At 48.6% G+C, this 23102-nt stretch overlaps 1 protein-coding gene across 2 annotated transcripts in view; it reads right to left on the bottom strand.

The window, feature by feature from the left end:
- Positions 1-1922: 1922 nt before the first annotated feature.
- The window catches only part of LCOR (ligand dependent nuclear receptor corepressor), a 59738-nt gene continuing 38558 nt past the window's right edge, over positions 1923-23102 (bottom strand). For both annotated transcript variants that reach the window (XM_066323706.1, XM_066323707.1), the window contains one exon: positions 1923-11254. In XM_066323706.1, coding sequence (XP_066179803.1) covers positions 6775-11254 — 4480 coding nt within the window. In that variant the 3' untranslated portion in view covers positions 1923-6774. The remainder of the gene's footprint in view (positions 11255-23102) is intronic.

The raw sequence follows: 23102 nt of genomic DNA, 5'->3' as shown, positions 1-23102 counted from the left end.
TGCCAGGGTCTTGCATGTGGGAAGCTGAAGGGCCAGTGCCTGCTGTGGGGATGGAATGGCTCCGGGGGAAACTGGGCACTTGTAGCTCTCTGGGGAAGGGTAGAGGAGGCCTGGGCAGCAGTTCCCAGGACCACCAAGAGATTGCACTGTTGGTGCCACAAACACAAGTCTGCCACAGCTCAGGCACTGGTGTGGGAGCACTGAAACCCCATTCATGCATTTATATCCCTCCTCCGTAGGGAGGGGGGTGACACTTGGAGGGTGCCAGCCTGCTGTGCCCTACCTCATGCACTCACTCACCTTCAGTCTTCCCCACTTATCACACCAAACAAACATTGATATCAAAGAAACGTTTAATAAGCTGCAATAAAATACGGACCTTTAGAAAGCTCATAGGGTGAATATTGACAGTGAGGAAGAAAAGAAAACAAGGTGGTGGGAATCCTTGAGGAGTTCAGATCTGAGTCAGGGACCTTTTACCTGGAACAAGAACACAACTTTTTCCATAGGCTAGGATGAAATAAAAGACAGGAGCACAGAGTTCACAAAATGTCAACATTTAGAGAATCGATACATATTCAAAGTTCAAATGACCCAGCTCTTATAGCTATACATATTGATTTAAAGCAACTTAATATAATTTTATTTTCTTTTTTTTTTTTTTTAATATATACACTTTCAAAGGTTTGTCAGGTGAGGTATGTAAACATTATCTAATGGAAACTCCTCTCCACATTTCCAACTGAGAATTCACAGCAGACAGTTCATTTTCCCAACTTGTGGCGCAGTACTTCCCACTCCCTACACCAACTAGGAATGCCGTCCCAAGCCACGACTCTCCCAGGTGCAGTCACCAGCTCCCACTTCCCACTGCTGGTCTGTACAGTTCACATTGCTTGGGCTCAAACATACAGTACCGGAAAGGAGAAATTTCAGCTCAGTGTCTAAAATTCATATAGAAACAAACAGAGAAACAAAACTCTCCCAGGGAAGCAGACACAGATGAAGGAAAAACATTTGCCATCAGGGAGGAGATAATATTTAAATGTTTTACATCTTAAGAAAAGAATTACTATATTGTTTCCTTTTTTCCTTTTTTTTGTTTTTCTTTTTTTACACACCTGTTCCAAGGGTGAAGGAAGCGTGGACTGGTGAAGGGTCCTGCAGGGCTGGGACCCAGCAGCACCCCTCACTCCATCCTCCAAAGTCAGAGACGCATCATCATAAAAGCAGATCCTGCTGACACTGCCCCACACAGACAGCTGGACTGGAAGGTCAGAGCCAGCCTTCCAGGCAAAAAGGGGTTAACAAAGAAAAAAAAATCTAAACCCACTTAAGCAAAAATTACCAAATGACCTCAGACCTCCTAGAAGGAGAATTAAAATTACAGAATAAAAAGCAAATGAGCAAATGACCTTCTGGAGCCGGCCCTAGGACTAGCAGCGACAGCGGTGTGCTCCCTTGGGTCACCTGTACCCACCCACAAAGGCAGTAATTAGTGGGAGTTTGCTACCAGCAACTACCTACCCTACCCTGGTGGTTTGGGGGGGGGGCGCTCCTTGGGGATGATAGCCTCCCCCACTTTCTGCATCCCTGGGGACACTTCCTTGAGTACCTCCAGGTCTAGAGGCCCCTCCACATGCCATGCTGCACTGAGCCCCTGCCGGAAGCAGGGTTATTCCCACCTGGCCCTGAGCCCCGAGAGCCCCTGCCATCAAAGCAGACATTATTACTACAAATCTTATTGCTTGCAGTGCCCCCTGTCCTGGGGAACAGCCATCCTGGCTGGCCATGGAAGCTCATGACCTCCCTGGGGACCGTGGCCATCGACCAGGTCTGACATCATCAAAATGAGATGAAGAGAGTTAATGCTTGAGCTTTGACGTGACATAAACCCAAACTGAACACCACCACCCACCCACCCCGCCCTGTCCCATCCCCCCACGCAATCACCAGCCCTTTGGTCGTGGCACGCTGGGCAATACAGCCCCACCAACCAACAAACCAGTCAGAACGAGAACCTGTGGAAAGCCCATGAAATAAATATTTTAAAAACCTATTTACAATATTAGATCTGTGAGCATGAAGTGAGAGAAAAATGCTTTTTCCTGCCCCCAAAAAGCTTAAAAAGTAGGTTAGCATCCTGCTGCCTAGCACAACACTATCTTACATGGCACCTACACATAATATATATTCACATTTCATTTTAAAATTAGGTACTCTTACAAACAGACTTAAAAAACATTGGCTAGCAATACAGCCCATGGGACCACCTGGCCTCCAGACCCATGTCACAAATGCTGGCCAGCTGCATCCCAGCTCCTTCGGCTGCCCCAAAGCTGCCAATGTGCCCTGAATCAAAACCACCAGCTGCCCTCTACTGCCCTTTGGGGAGAAGGTGGAAGTGCTCATAAGAGAGAGGGCTTGTCTGCGGGGAGGGGAGCAGGGAGGATGGGGACTGTGATTTCTGCTAAGCCTAGGGGTGAGCTTAATACAAACAAGAACTCCTGAGAACATCTTAGAACAGATGGATTCATTTCACAACCACCAAGCTAAAGGATGGGCCAAATGGATGCTACAACACACAGGGGGAACACACGCAACATGGGGACACCATAGCCTTGTGGTTTGCTCAAAAAACCTACTGCTACAAGAAAAGCTCCAGTGGCATTCCCTGCCAAGGAGGAGCCTATCCCCATCTTGCTCCTGGGCCATCCAGGCATACAGCCCAAGGATGCAGACCCAAGAACACCTTGGCTGGGGCTCAGCCCTCTTCCCCTGGCATGACTGCTGATGGTGGAAAGGTGAGAGCCCAACCTGGATGGCCACTCACACCTCCATGCTGCCTCAGGCACTACTTGTACCCATGGAAGTCTGGGAATGACAACTTTCTCAGTCACCTTCAACTGGGAATGCAGTTGAGGCTGAAAGTTTATGAGCTGGAGAGAAAAAGTGTCCATCAGCAAGTCTTAAAAACAGGGCACCAGTATACCTGACTGCATGTCTATTTCCTGGGAGGCTACTAGGAGCTGGCAGAGCTTTTGGAAACATCAGCACTTCCAGAGGTGCCACAGGAGCTGCTGGGACATGGGCTGGGCTGCAGCTTTGCTCATCTGCACATCACTAAAAAGTGGTGTGGGCAGCCAGCCAGCCTGCTCAGTCCAGCCCTGCATCCCCATCACTGAAGGGTGCAGAGAGCAGCAGAACAATTTCATCCAGCTCACGGACCTTGATCAGCAAAGCAGCAGAAAGAAGCATCAGCGCCGACTGGTCAGCTCTTCAGAGAAGGTTTGCTGCAAATCTGTTTCCCTGACATGCTGGCAGGTGACTACAGAAACCTCACTGCACAGAGCGAACACTGGCAAACAGGACCTTGCCAGGGATGAGCAAGTGATGAATATAAATACCTGCACACTTTGGGTACGTATCACACACCTTGTCAGCAGGGAACCCCATTCCAGGGCTGGCCCTGCTAAACAAGATCTTAACAGCTACAGGTAGGAGGAACCATCCCGGGCTCGAACTGCTCTTGCTACAGCACCAACATAAGTTTTGACTCTGAGCTTGACAAACAAAGCTCCTCCCAGTGGTTAATTAAGATGGACAGATCCTGAACATGTGAAGTGTGAAGACCCAGAGCTGCTGATGACAACAGGAAAGAAAAAGGTAACCATGCAAATGAGAGAGTGGTGCTGGCAGCAGAGGGATAGTGAGGATATCTGTGGAGGTGCAGAACTAAGAGGATGCTACTCCTAGTTCATGGATCAGGATGCATGATGGAGACTATTTTCAATAGGATGAGAAAGTAGCCAGCAAGAAAAGCCAGAGTAAAAGAAAGACATCTGCTTTGTGGGTTGAAACTTGAAATCCAGAGCTGAAGAAATGAAGCAGGGAGCTGTGGGGTAGCCCAGGGGAAGATGAGTGCAGTGAGGCTGTGGATCTGAGGATGGCACTGTGGTAGTGCCAGTGGGCAACTCCGCACCTGTAGCACATAGAAACACGCTCCATCTCCATGTGGAATAAGGTACTAAATCATGTTGCTTATTTTCTTCCATTCATTAAGCTCATCTGCAGCTCCCTGTGCATCCCTTGCATCATGTAAGAGCCACTTTTATTGGTAACAGACTGCTCTAAAGCAGGGGCTGTGCCTCAGCAGCACACATCACCACTGCCTGTCAGGGACACTGTCGGGAAGCTCAGTGTTCTGATCCCACCACTGTCAAAGCCAAGCAGTGCACACCAAACTGGCACAGATGCCCAGAAGCTGCTCCACTCCAGCACCAGTGACACCTGCTGTCCCCCAACCTTTCCATGCTCAAGCCAATTGGTGCTGGTGAAGCCCCAGGGTGCAGGAAGGCATCCAGGACTGGAGCAGCAGCATCCCATCTAGAAAGACTCTTTCCACTTGCTTTGTACAGAGTTTTATCCTAATGGGATTCCTGCTCCCAGAAGCACAGAAGACAGGGAGCAGGACAGCCTGCATTAACCGTTTGCCAGCAGCTAAAAGAATGAGAGAGGAAAGAGAGAGGGAAAGCCTCAACAAGCGACTGCTGCAGGCGCTTCAGGAGTGATGGTGAAGGACAGGGAGAGGGGTGTGTTGTGAGGAGCAAAGGTAAGAGGTGTGCTCATGTACACACTGGGCCCAGAGGAAGGAGAGGAAATCTGGGCCCATGTCGCTGGGCCCCAGCCAGAGGCCAGAGAAGGACCATAAGTGGGGATGGAGAAGCAAGAAGGAAAGACACCCTGCAAAAGATCAGTCAGCCTGTACAGATCAGTCACTTAACTGCCATCAGTGCCCTCCTGCCTTACACCTCTCTTGAAATGCTTTTAAATATTTCCTGATGGAATGTTTGACATATTTAATGCATGCAGTAAAAATTAAAGTAATAGATAACTTCATATTTATCTGTACAGGGACTGACAGGCTAGATTTAATCACTTACTAGCTGTTCAGAGAGTTAACTTATTCTAGCACAATTCAAAGGAAAGGCAAAGGATTTTTTTTTTTAAATCAGCCATTTCACTGTAAGAGAAAAATGTGCCGCAGCATTGTGTGTGTCAATGCTTGGGAAAGGGAGTACCTGCAAGAGAGCCAGAGGTGCTCTGTGAAGGGCGTGCACCTGGTGAACACCTGGTTTCATCCTCCGTACTAAAGGGGTCCAATGAAAGATTTTAGCACAATTATCTGCCTTTCACCTCCAGTGCCCAGGCTTTGAGATCTAGGGTTCAATGCCAGCCATGAAAAGCAATTACCTTTGCAGCCAATCCTTTTCCAGCCTCTGCTCCCAGGGCCAGTGTCTTTTGAATTCGTGGGCTGCACCAGAACCTTGCTCTCATCAGGGACAAGCAGCTGAGCAAGGACCAGCAAGGCAGCTGTTAAAGTTCTGGCAGCCTCAGGGCCCACACAGTGCCCTGACAGGCACTGCTGCTTTATGTGTGGAAAGAAGCTGGCATTGGGATTCCTGCAAATGGACTCTGCAGCAATGTGAAAGTGAAGCTGTGGGGATTCAGTGGCTGAGCAGGGGCCTTTCCCTAGCACAGACCATAGCCCTCCCTAGCTGCTGGTTGTATCTGCCCAGCAGAACCAACATACACACTCTATGCAATTCTAACTGGTTTTTCTAAGAGAAGACAGGCACTATGACCCTGTTCTGTGACACAAGCAAGGACAAACCTCCTACACCTCGCTAGTAAAAGGGTGAAATGCAAATTGTGGTAAAAAATTAACACAAGCCAGTCCCTTATCCCAACCTTATTTCAACTGCAAATCCTGGCTTAGGAGAGCACTAGGCAAGATGTGCACAAAAGCACAAGGTGAGGGCCAGAGTTCCCTTCCTGCAGAGCACCAACATTAGGAACTCAAACCCTTAAAAAGGGACAGATTCAACCTTCAGTGAAGTGCTGCAGAAAAGCTTTGCTATCAGAGACCACAGTAATCACCACAAGGACAGGGAGACAGGAGAAGGAAGTCTGTCCAAAAGCAGAGCATGGCAAGACTGGTTCATCCCTGAAGCCAGCAAGAAGAAAACAGATACAGCCCAGCACGCCCAGCTGGCAGCAGTGGATGTGGCAGCCTGGCGTGCCCACGGCATCTCCTCAGCCTGAGCGGGCTCTCCCCACCCACAGGCTGTGCAGTGAGGAGCAGGCAGCCATCAGCAGTACACACACCAGTAGCTACTTCACATTCTCATGCAGGTAACAGTCTGGGAAGCCAGCAACTGCTACCAGCAAACTGACAAAGGACAGACTCGCTTTTATCTCCCTTAGTGATGCGAAATGGTTTTGGTTTTGCTTTAAATGCCACTAAGAAGACAGACAGAAGGAGGACTCTGAAAGAAAGGGAAATGTTTGGGTGCACCCAAAGGCTGACAAAAGCTACTTCATGTGCACGAAGGTGGTTTTCTTTCTGCTACAGTACAAGTGCTTGTGCCTCAAGTATAAAACGCAAGCCTCCAAATCACACAGACGAGCTTCTTATTTTTATTTTTAAAGTGATAAATAAGGCACTGTACTTTTAACAAAAACTGCCTGGTTCCAAGTTTAAAAGAACCCAAGGAACGTTCAAACTGCAGAAACTTCCTTCTGAACAGCAGAGCCAGACAGATCAACCTCTTCTCTGTCCAAGACACATCTGCTGATGCCTAAAATCATGGGCGTTATCCTTTAACTGCGGATTTTTAAAGGCTTGCTACAGCTTATAAAAGCAGCTTTAGTTAATGCATGGTAAAGGGTTACTACTATACATCAGTTTTGTACATGGCTACCGGTTCTTTGCTATTTCGGGTCCAGTCGTGAGCGTTTGCCGTGCGAACAGTCCACTTTTGCCCTCAGCTTCCTCTTGCCCTGAGACACACTGTTCTCCTGCATCTTCTTCATCGACCTTGTCAGGGTCTTCCCACTGCTGTGCTTCTTGTTGGCCATCTTCTGTGACCGTGTGGAGGACTCCCCCAGGGGCTTCTGCTTTGGGGACTTGGATAGCTCCTCGTGGCTGGGAGGCAGCACGGCCCGTCTGCTCGTGTTCTCCTTGCCCTTCCGCATGGGGAGTCGCATCTTCTGCAGCTGCTTTTTTGGGACTCTCTTCTCTTTCAAAGATATTTTTTTGGCCAGTTTATTGCTCCTCTCCATGGCAGTCTGCTTTCGGGTGGCAGGAGATTTTGCACTGACCTCTGAATGCTTTATTTTACTAGCCTTCTTGGCAGGCAGCTTGTCCTTGGTGGAGGAGCTGGATCGCTCCTGGGTGCTCCCGCTCTCCTTCAGCATCTTCTTCTTCTTGCTAAGCTGGAGATCGACTTTGGGCAAGGGATCCTCTTGGGACCTGCTCTTCCCCTTCCGCCCCTTCCCCATTCCATCCACTGACGAAGATTTAGAAGGAAAGGCAGCTGCTTTGATCTGCAAGGCCAACTTTGGAGACATCAGGGGGTTGATGCACACACTCTTCTGGCTCTGCTTGCTCTCCAGGGACAGATGGTCCCCTGGACCATCACTGCGTTTCTCTGCCTTCAGTATGCGCTGCTGAGCTCGCAGCTTGCCCCGAAGATTGGAGTACTTGCGCAGGATCCTGGTGCTGGCCTGTGTGGGTAAGCTGAGGGCAGGCTGGATGGTTTTGTCTTCACTCAGCTCCTTGGTATCAGTGGGAGACGTCTGGCTGGGAGGGGTGGCTTCTTCAGCCTCTGCTTTATCAGCATTCTCACGAATTTTGGCCCAAAGCTTTTGGTTCTTCAGGTTATTCCGAGCCGGGGTAGTGGCAGCAAACTTCTTGAGATGTTTTTTCAAACGTTCAGCTTGTAGTGAGCTGGGGTAGAGACTAGAGGAAGAATATTTCTGCATGGGGACTTTCATGGGGGGAATCTCCCCTGGGAGACGGGTGTTGAGTTTCTTCACAATCACTAGAGACCTGGTTTCAGTTGTCTCCAGAAACCACTGGCATATGTCAGACAGCTTAAAGGCCTTCATAAACAGCATCTGCACAGGAGAAAGCTTCTGCACTTCCAGTGAGCCTCTGCTTTTCCTTGTTCTTTTCTTGCTTTTCCAAATCTCTTTCAGTTTGTCCGCTTTGTTCTTTACCTTGGGGGTTGGCTGGACCTCCTTCTCCAGCTGAATCCAGCCCTTCTGGATTTTCATGTACTGAGTGTTGAACTCAGCAATGAGCTCCTGGTTCTCCTCTTCAGCACACCACTCCATGAACTTTGGTTTGCTGTCAGCCATGTCTATATCCTCCAGTGCTGGGCAATCATGATTCCCTGAACTGTGTTCATCCCTCACTTTGGGGATTGCTTGCATAGACTCCTTCCCTGGTGTGTTCTTTTTTGCACTGTCTACAGGTGCAGCTGCATGTCGTAAATTATAAAACTGCAGAGCAACCTTTTTGTGCTTTGCAGTTTTTGCTGGAAGATGCTTGCTTCCACCTCTGCTGCTGGGACACAGAGGTAAATTGGTCACCAGCTCGTAGTTCACTGGCTTGCCCAGATCCCTGGCACTGTCAGAGCTCTCCTTGTCCTTTGCACTGGCATTGACTGGTTTCACATCCACTTGCTCAGCATCATTTGCAGGAACACTGTTTTCTGGAGGAAGGAGACTGGTTTTTTTCTCAGAATCAGCCTGGATGCTGATTTCCAGCATTTCATCTGTTTGACTTTGGCTGCTGTTAGCAGAGGAGTCATCTTTAGAGGCATTTTCTCCCTCTGCAGCAGTCTCTTTTGCTAAGATGCTTTTATATGTTTGTCTGGTAGTGACACCATTCTCCCTGCCTGGCTGCTGCTGAGTGACGCTCTCTGGAGCCTGGCCAATGCCTGGCCCTTCGCTGGCTTTCAGCAGCACATTGGGGAAGCAGTCATCATTTGGGAAGTGCATGGATGCTGCCTCATCCAGCTGCACTTCACTCTTGAACCGCTTAGCGCAAGGGCTTTTAGAGAGTTTGATCTGAAGGCAAGGAAGCTGCACAGAGCTGGAAGAACCAGAGTCCTCAGCACTGCTCTCGGCAGGTGACTGGGATTGTTGGCTTCGGAGACACCGGTCCGATGCCACTAGTGCTCTCCTGCCTTTCTTTCGCTTCTTGTCTAGACTGTCTTTGGAAGAGACAGAGTCTGAGCTGTTTGGGTCGGGTGGCATTTCCCCTTCAGTGGGCTCTTTTTCACCTGCTGTGCTGTTATTCTGCATTGTCTCCACTTCCAATGTTTCAGGGAGAGGTGTGCTGATGAGCACAGCATCCTCTTGCTCAAGAGGGCTGTCACCCACCATGACCAATGATTCAGTTTCTGGTTTAGCATCGATGCTTTTGTTCACATCCCCACACTGCAAAGTGGCAGGGGGCTCCAGGGGGCTCTCCCCATCCATGGCAGCAGGGGGCTCATCAGGAGCCTGTGAGCCTGGAGAGCATAGGGAGGGCTCTGCCAGACACTGCCCACAGAGCTCAGCATCCCCTGAGCCTGGAAGCTGAACAGGATCACTGGCACCATCACAGGGCAGAGGTGTTGTGTCTGTAGTGGCAGAGGGCTGTGAGGAGGACTTTGGCTCTGGGCTGGCAGGGCAGTCTGGAATAGTTTGTATATCAATGCCTGGACAACATTCCTCCTCACCGTGTGCTTTTGAGACTGAAAAGGCAGTAATATCAGCAGCCTGCCTGCTGCTGCTGCCGCCATCTCCAGAGGAGCTCAGGCTACTGCCAGCCTCCCAGGTGACATTGCCTCCTACTGTCATCCCCCCTCCTTCAGGAGGAGGGGAGTCAGGTGGCGGTGAGCTGGCCAAGCTGTCCTCTTTCTGGGGGCTGGGTGGAGCAGAGAGAGAGAAGAACGGCATGGCCACAGCAGCTTCCCTTGATCGCAATGATCGGGTATCCCGGAGCTGCATGGAGCCCAGCTCAGCTCTCTCTTTCGTTTCTTGGCTGGTTGGTGCCACTTTAGCCAGGAGCCTCAGGGAAACCCTCTTCTCACCCTCCCGTGCTGCCCCTACAGACCCCTCCACCGAGGGCACCAGAGGTGGCTTCGCACTGACGAGGGTCTCTGTTCGCAGGGCCGGGCTGCTGGCCCTCTCCTCTGCCCGGGAGCTCTTCACCAGCGTGCGGACAGTGGGGAGCTCGCAGCACTCCCCATTGAAGTAATACCCACGGGTGCTCTTCCTCGCCGTCCTGCGGGACGACACCAGCCGCTGGGTCTCGAAATGGCACTCGGTGATGGGCTGGCTGATGTACACCACATCGCACTGGTTGTCATAGTCATTGATCCTCAGCCCCGATGCCTTCTTGCTCTTCCGAGAGGACCTGAGGGAGGCTGCCTTGGTGCGGGGGTGCCCACCAGGGGTCCGGTGTGCGGCTGGCATGGTGCCAGTGGGCAGCCAGCCCTCTTTGGACTTGTCGAGTGTGCCCTTGTCGGCGGGGTGCAGCTGGCAGCCTGCCTTGCCCTTGGCCATGGCATGCAGGTGGTTTTCTTGCTTTGGTCTCACATCTTGTTCTTTTGTGTCTAAGTCCTGGTGCAAAGATGCTTTAGAGCTGCATTGCAAAGTGTTCTCTTTGTCGGCTCTGCGAGGTGCAAAGCCAGGATCCCAGGACTCCTCTGGGAGAGCCCTGAAAGAGCTCTTCTGGGACCCTAGACAGCTGTCTAAGCTGTCCTCGCTGCTATTCACATTTGCCACTTTGACTGAGATATAACCTTCCATGAGAGTCTTACCTGCTAACTGCTCTTTATTATCTTCACACTTCCTGATACCGGCTTCTTGTTCATGTCCAGCAGTTTGCTGCCCTTCCAGGGTCTTTGCGGTATGATGGAAATTCAAAGAGGAAGAGTTCAACGTGCTGAGGTATCCTTGCGTGGGGCTATCCTTTGGACTAGCAGAGCAAAGCCTGGTGATGGGAAGCTCGCAGAAGTCCCTTCTCAAAGCAGGACTGGAGTTCTCTGTTCTGTCCAGAGACTTCAATTCCACTGGCTGCTTCGGGGCTTGTCCCGTAACATGCAGGGAGCCATCGGCCCCTGACTGTCCTGGGTCCAATGTAGAAGGGAGCTTTGATTCAGTACAAGTAGCACCCTTATCCTGATTTTCAGTGCTTCGCTGGCTACAACCAGAGCCACAAGTAGAGGCCTCCATGCTCTCAGATTCGGATAACTGCTGGCCGTCAGAGTCTGGTTGTACTTCAGTGTATATGTCGTTTAGCACACGAATGAACTGCTTCTGGTGATGTGTACACAGTCTGACCATAAATTTTTCCAGTGGAGACTTCGGCTGATTGTTAGAGTCTATTGCTATTGTCTCTGCTGCATCCTCACTAGAGAGACAAAGAGAGAAGCAGTCAGTAACATGTCCTAGGGAACATTAGTTTATGCTGCAAAACCAGAATAACCCTTCTCCTCCCAGTCAGGCACATCACTTGCCTAATCACCAGGTGAGATCAAGCATCCTGTTTTCCTGGGGCTGGCAGGTGTCCCTTCAGTCCCAGCATGCACACTTACATGTGCACACTGCTGGCAGGACACAGACTGCACTTTTGTTTGTTTGCCACTGCCAGAGCACTCATAATTACACTTCTGCCTAGGACATCCCAGTGTGTAGGCACCATGTCACATGTTCAAAGCAAACCTAAAAAGAATCAAATTTAGCATCTGCACGGCACCTGGTATAGAAGGTCCGGCATTTCTAGGATGGCTGCACACCTCTGCTCCCTCACTCTGCACTGCTAGGCTGGGTGGGAGCAGAGCAGCATTCGAGCTGGGCATCCAGATGCCAGGAATCTTCAGCTACTTAAAGTCTTAAAATTCTGCTTACACCTCAGTGGCAGAAGATGAGTCTGGGGCTAAACTAAGCAGATCTGAGCCTCTTCTGTAGTCAGCACAGAAATTCTGGTGAGCTCCAAGCCTGCAGGATGCATAGGCAGCAAGACATCCTTGGTGTAGTGCCATTTGCACTGACCTTTGATTAGCTGCCATTTAATAAAGTGTTCCTGCAGCTGATGGGCTGCCAGCACACAGTGGTTGTGCAGAAAGTTGGGCTTCTACAGCACAGGGTCACTGCCACTAGCTAGCGCTCAAACCCAGGCCATTATCAGTTACCTGCTTGGCAGAGGAAATTAGTTAGGACTTACTGGTGGAGAGGTTAAGGGATAATTACCCACTGTTTGCATGAACGCATCATGAGTGCCACGCCAGGTGCTGTTATCGAGACCGTATCTGTTCCCAACGGCAGCACAGGCAATTCCCACCCAGTCCTGACCACACCAAGAGGGCCCCACACTGCCTGACACAGGATCTTTACCAGTAATGTAGTGTTGCTTTGCAGCAACACTTGCACTTTGCACCTCCTGGCCTTGTACTGGAGGAGTGAAAGTCCTTTCCCCCCCTACAGCCTTTCTCTGCCTGCCCCCCCACCAGCATCAGACACCAATCTTGCTCACTCAGCTGGGTCAAGGGGGGCAACGCTTATCAAAGGGTTCAGGGCCAGGGAGGAGAAAAGCAGCTTCATCTGGAGTGGGTTTTCCCACCCCATGCTGCCAGGCACAGGGCTCAACAGGTGGATGAGGAGGAAGAACTCCAGTTTGGAGGAGCCATCAGCAGAGAAATGGAAAAGGGAAGAACAGTGGCCAGAGCCAGCTGTTTTCAGTGGCATCAGGCACACCAGAGCCAGCCCTGGGCAGCCCTCACCTGCTCCTTACTTCCTGCTTGCTGGCTGCTTTCTTCGAACTGACATCCACCAGGGAGGCACCTCCAGTGCCCCGATTCCCTGAGCTGGTGGGGACACCTGGGGCCACTTCAGACTCAGGGCTGACCAGGTCTCCCCTTTGCCCAGCAATGCCAGGCTGTAGCCAAGCCTGCCCTGAGCAGCTGCTACCCAGCCCTCTGCTTTCCAGTTTGCCCAGGCATAACATGTTTTACATGTTTTCCTCTCAAGCCCAGCCTCTCAGTTTCCTTAAAAGCTTCTTAGGCAGGGTTTTCCTAAAACCACCTGGAAAGGCTGAGCAAGCTCAGCTTGCCGAATGTGTCCCGGCACCTCCAGAACATACTCCCGGGGTTAGCAATAAATAACGTACCTGGAGACTGCTTTACTACACCCAGGTGAGAAAAATGCCCTCCAGCAACCTTCTGAACTGGTCCTACCTGGCGCTGCGACGGCTTTCAATTTGGAAGTCTGGGATTAGTTTAAATAAAAATACTCAGGTAGACCCTGGCCCCTCTCCAAAGCTCTGCATGGGAAGGGTTATGTCAGCCAGGATCTCTTACACGGCCCAGCTCCTCCCCTCGCTCTGCTGAATAACAAAAGGGGATAAAAAAAACCTTTCAACCCCCTGGGCTTGGAGCTGGGGGCTTTTCGAAGAGGCAGAGCTCAGCGTAATCTTTTTTTCACCTTTGCAAAGAGGGCGGTAACTCCCCTTACCTACTCACAAGCCCAGCTCTGAAGAGAAGCAGCCATCTTCCCCCGGGAAGACTGAATTTGTAACGACAGCAGCTGAGGTGGGGCCCTGCCTGGCCCCCGCCACTGCCACGCTCCCTGGGCAGCTGTGCGAAGGGATAATGCTGGCAAAACAACCACCTCTCTCCTTGCTGAGGCACCTTCGGGTGCTACACTCCGTGGCTGTGAAGGAAGAACCCATAGCATAGGCAAAGTGATTGCCCAGGTGAGTGGCAAGAAAGGAAAGGCTGGGTGATGCCTGGTGAGGAGCAGGTTGCAAACCTGTTTACAGAGTTTGCTGTACATGGCTCCTTCTCTCCTGGTCTGGAAGAAGGGACCAAAGTGGCTGGGCACTGTCCTTTCCTGTCTTGCAGCCGTGATGCCGAGCACAGCCAGCTGCAGGTCACGCCTGCTTTGCACAGGCATGTGGGATGGAAAAGACTCATGTCCTGCTCGTATGCCAGAGGGGACCTTGGCTCCCTGATCCTGAAGGTTCCACTGGCATTTCTGTCTTGCCTTTCACCTAGTTTCTTCCTCTGAAGTATGACTGAGGCCTTCGTGCTCATTGTCACCTTATTTGCCCTACTGTACTCCACGGAGACAATCAGAGATACAGAGCTTGTCAAGCTATAAATTTAAAAAACAGAGATAAGTATTTTTCCTGCTTGATAAAGGAAATAAATCCATTCAGTTTTGATGTTCTTTCTACTTAGAAGACCCATCTCACGCTCAGTGACACAGTTCACCTGGCACATTGCATTCATGGTCCTCTGGTGTCACACCACTTCAGCTCAAAGACAGGCTGCAACTTCTCACCTTGAACTGATCTGCTCCTTCCCCAGTCCATCCCTGTTTGGGTACTGCAGGCAGCATTGCCTTTTTCTGGGTGTCTAAGGATAACCTTGGGGCAGAGCTTTCACTGCCACCTGCAGTCAGGCTCTGAGGGTGGCTAGGTCCCAACTCTGTCCTTCCTCTCCCTGTGCCCCCAAGGGTGCTGAGCTGCAGCCTCTCCATCCCCAGATCTTCCAGACTCACAGAGTTCTGTGCTCCCTGTGGCCTGCTAATCTGTGTGCCTTGGTACCTATCCAGCACTTCCCACTACTCCTGTTTGTTCTGGCTATCACTAATAAATAAAACGTGCCCATGGGCATTCTCTTGTGAGGCAGCCAATGGATGCAGGATTGACCACATGCTCCCTTACTTAAGGCAGTTTTGGAGAAGAGTTTGTTTCTGGCTCACATGTAAGAGCAGAGTTACATCCAGTGCCCCACATTTTCAATCAGAGTTGCTTAGGGACAGTACAAACTGTTGCAGAGAAACTATTTTTTATGTGGTTTATCAGAATAGAGAGAGGTGAGCTGACTGCAGAGCTGAAGTGTCTTTCTGGGGAAAGGTGCTGGATGCAAACAAGTTCCTCAGCCTGGCAAAAGCACAGCAGGAGCTAAAGACTGACTGGTAAACACAGAGGATGGGAATTGGTTTTAAACAGGAGGAAAACTTATTCTCAGGAGGCAGCCAGTCCTGCCTCTGAAGAGGCAGACAGGCAGAGTCCTGCCTTTTGGGAGACACAGGTCAGCCCCACAGAAGCTGCTGGGCTGTAAAGGCCAGCGAGGGAGCCCAGGACTACCCATGCCATCTACAGCCTTCTCCTTGGTGCCTGTACTCACCCCTTCCCACAGGGCTTGGCCTAGGGTTCTCCTAGGTTTGGGTGTGCATGAGGAATGAGCCATCTCTCTCAAGGGCTGGAAAAGCCACAAGCCAAAAGGAGATTCACAGCCAGTGAGAGACTATCTGAGGACCCTTTATGTTTCTAGCCAAGCTGTAAGTACAGTCACAAACCTGTATGGGGTCCCCAGCAGGATTCACTGCAATGGGAGAGACAGCCCACCTGTGACTAAGCTTTCCTGCAGAGCCTGGGACATGGCAGGTCTGCCCTTTCTGCCCGCCAGCCTCGAATTCTGCCTTCACAAGGCTGCGGCTGCTGCTTCTCCTCTGGTCCTGTGCTCCAACATCCTCCCTCCAGCCCCACTGCACACATTACCCTGGGCCAGCAGAAGACAACCCCAGCATCCCAAGTGAATTTTATCACTGGAGCCCCTCACTACCTCCCAGCCCTTCTCCATTTCCCAGGGCAGCCCTGTTCTCTTCCCCTTCCCTGCCTGCCACAGAAGGTGTCAGAGGCATCAAGGGGCAGGAGCTGTCAGAGGCACAAGCGGAGCTGTTGCTACGCAACCCCGGCGGTGCAGCAATTAATGCTGGGGAAAACGTGCTGCGCTCTGAAGCTATTTGCATAGCTGCGTGCTGCAATACATTTGTTTGCATTGTGCCTCCACTGTTTAGTGGAGTTTAAAGTCAACCCTCCCCCAGCTCTTGCTGGAGGGGACCTGGGGCTTCCAACAAAGGCCACGCGGTTGGGGATGAAGGGGCTGGGGGAAGGCAGAGGTTTGTCAGTCTGTAACACCTATAGACTGCACAGACAGAGGATTTACAGTATAGGGAGGAAAGGCCAAGTTATCTGTGTTTCTTCCAGCACAGCCTGAGGAGCTTTTCCCAGCTCCTGCAGTGCCCCCAGCCCACTGGTGGGGTTGTCCTTCCTGTTGTACCAGGATGACACTGTGCTTGCTCTGCTTGTGAATGCCATAAAAAAAGAGTTTTAGGAGCAGCCCAGCCTGCCTCTGGTTCTATAGTGTATTTGGGCAGGGAGCAAGAGGGGAAGGAATAAAGAAAGGGAGAAAGAAATCAGCTGGTTCATATCAACCTACCTGGGAAGCCGGTCTCCAAAAACCTGTCAATTGCCAACTGCAATCTTCTGGTTTGCCCACCCCAAGTTTCTCACTATTGAACATGAAGCCTGTACCCTTTTTGGGTTTCTTTTTTTAGCCCTTGAACATCAGTTTGATTAATTATAAGTTTACAGGTATGTTTTGTACCTCAGAGGCACAAGAAGCAGCAGCAGAACAAAAGTTCAAGGCTAAGTGTTTCTGTTCCTTTCAGACCACTCTAAGCACCACGATTATAGTTCTGTAAAAGAAACAAAACATAGCTATAAACTTATAAAATCCAATTCAGTATTTTTACAGGGATGACCTTTCCCCTCCCTCTCCTGCTGCCATGCAGCTGACTCTGCACCAGTTGGCAGAGAGGTGCCTTGCACCACCCAAAAACAGAAGTACCACTTGAGTACCCCATCAAGATGAAGAGTGTTTTGGAAACCTGACTAAAAGCAGAGATTTGAGAAACATGGATAACTAAGAAGAAAGACTAACTAGTGAGCAATGCCCTCCATCATCTGAACTCAAAGCACTGACCATGCCCACTGTGAGCCCGAGGTCTGAGGCAGCGCCTCACTGCCCTTGGGTGGCACCTCCAGCCCTGCTGGTTTCAACCACTTAATTTATTTCTCAGGGTGAGTGGAAATGCCTGTTTGAGGGGTTGCAAAGGAAGAACAGCCTCTTAAAGGGCACCTGCTCACTTCTGGCAGCCAGGTGAGCTGACCCCAGCCCCAGGGGCACAGTGCATGCTAAGCGTGCACTTGGAAGGGGCTGTGCTGTGGGTTCCCAAGGACAGGCTTGCTTTGCCTGTGCTGGAGGGCTGCATGCAGAGATCTTACCCAGCAGAGGGGGAAATGGGTTCTCTGCCAGTCCCAGTTCAGCTTGCTGGAATGGCCGTGCAAAAGCAAACACGCTGGGAAAGGCGTGGGACCATCTGACTGTGCTCAAACCCATCTCCACTCATAGCTGCAGCACAGACCTCGTGCCTTGAGAGGTGCAGGACGCACTTCCTTTGCTGCCAGAATGGATGTGGCGATCCTTTGAAGGGGATGGGCAAATCAGCCGTGGGCAAGAACAGTGTTAAGCCACTGAAGCAAGATTTTCTGGAGTTTCTCTTCCAAAGCTCCAATTAAAGGCTGACACTGGATGCACCAGTTTAAATGCCTGTATTTCAATCCTCAGAAATATGCCTGGCACCTCACACTCCCCACACAGATGAATGAGTCCCTTCACACCTCTGTGGGTGCTACAGTAATTCTCTCTCACTGCACTGAAAAAAAATAGAAAAGCAGCATGCAAAGAGCTGTGGCTCCGCATAACAGCTAGGAAGAATAAAAAGCACTCTCCTTCTCTAAATTAAAAGCTGAAGTTGTGCAAAGCACAGCCAAAATAACTGTGGAAATATTGCTGCCAGGCTCTCAAGGCCCCTGAATTTACTCTGTCCTTGGTGACGCACATGGGGATGGACTGAGCTTGTATTTCAACTGAAAAGCAGGAAGAAACAAGTTATAGATGGGTTTTGTTTGGCTGGGTTTTTTTGTCAGCTGCATGTATTCATCAACGTATCCAGGTTGTACAATCAGCCAACTGGCTGGACAAATAACAGACATCCATTATAGATTCAGACTTTTAACCCTTCAGAGTAGTGTCTTTTATTTTTTTATTTATTTTTTAAACTAGTTGAACATTAAAAATCCCTTCTCCCCATCTGTGACCAAATAGAAATCAAACAAACCAAAGTTGGTTTTAAGAAAAACCCAAGAGCAGCTTCAAATAAATTTTGCTTTTTTTTATATTCCTGTCATAACTTCCTCAACTCCCACCTTCCCCAAAACCCAACTGTATTTTATAGTAGTTTATCATCTCCATGATACTTCTAATACAATTAATGACTAATTAAAAATTTTACCACTGAGCTATTGCTTTAAAACCAAGGGAAATTTATCATGTTGGAAATACTATTCTACATAGTAACTTTCATACCCTTTCCAGAATTGTCCTTGCTAATTTTTCTAATTATCAAGATCATTTGGGATCTTCCCTTTAAGGAAAAAAAAAAATTACTATGACTGTTTCTTTCTGAGGCAGTACCCAGAATCTTTGCTGAGCTAGGTGCTCTAAAAGGATAGATAGCACCAGAAGACCAGAATAGATAGAAAAACAGACAGCACCAGAAGACAGATAACAAAAGCATGCAGGGCAAAAAAAAAAAGTTCTTACAATGATTTTCACGGCTTTGCACATTTTAAAAAAAGCAGCACCCAGTTAAGAGAAGGGAGAATAAACCTCAGGGACTGTGGAGTAGGGAGAGATGCCCTGAGTATCTTCTACAGTCCCAGGAAGACATACTGGCTTCTGAACCTGAGGTGACACAGGTGTATGGCCTCTCCCCTGCTCTGAGTCCATTGCTGTCAGTTCCTGTCTGTCCTGCAGCACACTGAGGACAAAGTTCTCCCTCCCCAGCCTTCAGACATGCACAAGATCAGCTGGAGTCACTGCAACTGCAGAGGTTCAACAACTAGCAAATTCCCACTGTAGGTGCATTCATCTGCAGTAAATGATGGCCTGTGAGAAGGATAGGCTGTGCTGTGAGAAATTCCACCTTCCTCTCCTAAGCTGAACGTACACTGAAAGGTGGAAGAAAACTCAAATGCACTGGACACTCTCCTCTAAGACTTTCCCAGTCCCAGCTCCAACTGACACGTTGCCATGCACAGTCACTGCCTACTTCTAGAAGTCTTCAAGGATTTCAAATTCTGCAATTATCCAGGTTGGGGTTTTTTCCCAATGTGGATATGAAAAACCAAACGCAGGAGCTAGGTAGAGTACTCACTAGAGTTAACCACATTCAGCACAGCCCGGCTGCCAAAGCTTGGGAGGGGCCAGTGGAGACATCTGGAGAGGAGAGGGTATCCTGGGTGTAATTAACAGATGTTGGGGGATATGACCCCATTTCAGATAACCTGGAGATTCAGATAATTGGGCCTCAGATAATCAAGGCCACGTTCTTCATAGAAACAGTATCACAACTCCTAACGGCTGCACTCCCCACGTGCCAATGCCATCCCTCCTTGCACGGGAATGCCTGGTGAAATATGAATTAGCAATTTTATACATGGCCATACTCTGTCAGCTGCTGGGCTGAGCAGCAAAGCCTGTTTCTGATGCACCACTTTGCCTTAACCTATTTCCCAAGAAGCCAGCCAGAGATGTGGATTGCAGCCCTGGATGCCTGGGGACAAGGCTGTCTCAGAGCTGACGGGCTAGGTAAGCTCTATTTTGAAAGTGGGTTAATTTAGCTGCCATTCAACTACCATTAAATGATGTAGGTTAATTTTATAGTCAGATAACTATTAAGAAACCAAAACATAAGGCAGGAAATGTCTCTATGCATACCACCGAGGAGAGATTTCCTCTGCGCTAATGCACACCCCTCCCCTTTAGCTCAAAGCTCTCATCCTTCCATTTCTGCACATCCCTCACATCATCTTTTTTTTTTTTTTTTTTTAACCCTTGTCATTACACACCCTTGTCCTTCCTCCCTCTCTTAAGAGAGTCTATTCTTCCTCTCAAAAATTCACCTTGATATCCTGGCCCACAATTATTTTTCTCCTTTGTTTATATTGTCACACATCTCAATGCTAGAGGAAGACTAACAAATCCAAACCATGTTTGACTCTGGCAAATGTCCACTAAGAAAGGTTCCATCTTCCCCCACACAGCCAATATTTGTGCAGCTACGTGGTAAATTGAGGCAGGTATCTACACTTTGCTTAGTATGTAACATTCCATCACTACTAATACACCCAGTTTACTTTAGGGGTATTTACCATATTTAAAGCCTCCAGAATTGGCATTTTACCTTTTATAAATGGATGCTGCAGTTGAAATGTACTTTATCTTTGTGCGACTTTCCTTTCCACAGCATAATGATAGGTATTGTTTGTTTCTTTATACTGGTGACAAAACCCATCAACTGCTGGTTTGTCATAAAAGGAAAAATAAAATGAAAAGAATTATCAACAACAGCTTATGCCTGCAAAGGAACAGATCCTTTGGAAAAAGCAGAGGTGACTCATCACTCCTCACGTGCAGCAAGGAAGAAGCAAACATCATAGCCCTGCATTTCCCCCAAGATGCCTTCAGAGACTGCCTTCGACTTCTGTGCTTTCCTGGTCCCTCCAGCAGGAAAATGAGTCCCTAACCTTCACAGAGAAAGCCAAAGCGATGATGACCCATTAGCACATGCTGCCCATCAAGCAATCACAGATCCCCTCTACCGCAGACGTTTTTTATCATATTAACAGTAAGTGCACTACGCAAACCCTGAGAGCTCACAGCAGTGAACTCACACTTAACCACGCAGTTGTAACGAGACGATGATGCTAATGGGATGTTGGCATTTGCACTGTGCTTTTTATGACCAGAGAAATACAGAACGGGACCATGCCCAGGAATCGCAGCTAAACCACCTCTGAAAAATCCTCCTCGCAGCAACTCAGATGTTCAGATGGTGACACCAGAGCCCAAACAATGCACGTCATGGGAATTCTGACCCACAGAAGGCTGAGTGTCAAATCCCCTGTTGTCCTGCTGAGGCCTCGCTACTCCTATAAATCTTGCAATGAAAGTCCTTTTTTCACTTATGAGCTATAAAAGAACAGATGAAAAAGCCAAAACCCAACCCCCATCAATCTGGTCTTTGCCAGCACTAAGCCACTACCTTTGTCACTTTGATTTTAAGTTTTATAATTATTATTCTATTACAATATTACATTATACAACTATTATTCCAAATTTAATAATGTAATTGAGTGCAGAGCATATTTCTTTTAAATCCTGAATTACATTATTTTTTCTTTTATCAATTAGCAATCCAATCTACTTCAAACAAAAGTAAAGGCACCAATGTAAGGACAGGTATGGGCAAGGTGGCTAGAATTAAAGAGCAGACAAGTGGTCACCCTTACCATACACACCTGTGTCTGTTAGAGAAAAGCCAATACAGGGCCTAAAACAGGAGCAAAAATCTACTTGCTTTTGTGCATGAGCACCAATGCTCCCTGCATTACAGCTAGATAGACCTCTAGTGAGCAGTAAGGTCAGGCAGCTGCTACCATGGTCGGACTAGAAGTTAAGTTATTAACAACCACACTTCAGGTATCCAGTAAGCTTGTTTAGCTTTCACACCTTGAGCTGATGTTTGACGGATAGAAACAAGAAAGAAACTTGTATTTCTGTACAAACAGAGAGTATTTGCTATGATAGCTTCTTATGCAAAACCAGAATCCTACTGGGTCTTTTTTACGTTTCCTTTCAAAATCAAATAGCTTGTTTTAAACTCATGATGACACCTCACAGGCAGCTAGTTGCTTTAAAGGCCTGAAAGGAATCTCAGGAAGATTTCATATGTGACCACAGTTCACCTGAAAGCATCAAAAAATTATGCTACCACCTTCACCTGAAAAGGAGAATGTGGTGGAAACTAGTGGATCCTCCAAGCAACCAGCTCAGATCATAGGAAGGAACCCAGCACAAATTACTGGCCGTGTATAAGAAAAACCTCTTCACACGTGCAGGGAAGTTGTTTGGCTTTTCGTGGTGTCAGGTTTTCCCTGCAGTCCCAGAGTAACTCAACAATTAGTGTCAGGGCCTTCCTCTAAAGCTCAGGGAGAAGAAAGGCTTGGATTTAAGAAAGGAAACAATAAATGCCCCTTTCAAAGTTAGGAATATCATTACAAATGAGTTAAGCAAGCCCTACACCTTAATAGCTGGGCAGGAGGGATCTGGGACATGTGACAATGGGATCTTGGTGTACATTAGCAAAAAAAAAAAAGAAAATTCCAAACCTTAGCAGGTGTAACCTATTTAGCCCTGTAATTTTTACAGGCAGTTTGCAGATAATCCTGTACAGAGAAACCACTCCTCCTGTCAGCACACGGCTGGCTGATCTGCACCTGGAGCAGGAGCTCAGAAAAGTTAGGTAAGCAAGCTGTGACCAAACCAGCCCTGGAAACCACAGCCGGGGGGGACAAGGCAGGAGCCACACATCAACAGATCCACTGCAGGCTCGGGTACAGGCTACAGCTGAAGCCTCTGCCCCAGCCCTCATGGTGTTAATGTGAGGCCTGTGTGGGTTATGGTTCAGGACTCCAGTCAGCTCCTTAGGGGGATGCAGCTGTATTTTCATACAGCTGACTTTTGTATGTTCAGGCAGCAGTGCTTATATTTTTAAGCTCTGAAGTATACCTTAAACACTTCTAAAGTCAGTTGAGTTTTTAAACAATTCCTGGAAATCTGAGCTGTAGCCATCTCATACAAAAATCTGCCTTTTAGTTAAGTGTGTTGGAAACAGACTCATGCAGAGCTGTGAGACACCTGCAGAGGAGGAGGCAGCAAGAGAAGTTTTTTAGAAGTTCTATTTCAAATGTGATCTGTAATTTTGATACATTCAAAGTGACCTGTAAAAACAAGATGCAGTTGTTCTGTGTTCCCTCTTCATGATACCAAAAGGGAGCTTTTAAAGATTGTGTTGTCTGTGGTTTTCAAGTAGGTGGGTAAGAAGGAACTTAATTAATTCATAATTCATAGGTGTGAAGTCATTCACATTTCTTTTGATTTTTCTACTAGACAGCTGAGAACACCTTGGATTTCAAGTTACAGAGTCTGCATCAAATGTGCCAGATCAGAGGAAACAGCACTCTCACAAACTGAGATCCTTCCAGCATTGTAACATCTATTAAAGTGTCTCAAGAATGATTACACTTTAAAAGATCAACTTTCTCTTTAATCTCTTTTCCATCTTCATTGTATCAAAGTCCATAATCCTAGATTTGCCCTAGCACTTCAAGCTCAGTTTTTTGAAATTGCTTTTCATCTGTAGCTCTGTTCCTCTGTACATGAATCACATTCCTAAGCAGGTCCAAGAACCTGCTACTCGCTTCCAGTTAAAACCTCCATTCA

The sequence above is a fragment of the Sylvia atricapilla genome, chromosome 8, assembly GCF_009819655.1.
Source record: "Sylvia atricapilla isolate bSylAtr1 chromosome 8, bSylAtr1.pri, whole genome shotgun sequence".
Classification (NCBI taxonomy): Eukaryota; Metazoa; Chordata; class Aves; order Passeriformes; family Sylviidae; genus Sylvia; species Sylvia atricapilla.
Note: the sequence above shows the minus strand (reverse complement) of the source record. Positions and strands in the feature narration are given on the sequence as shown.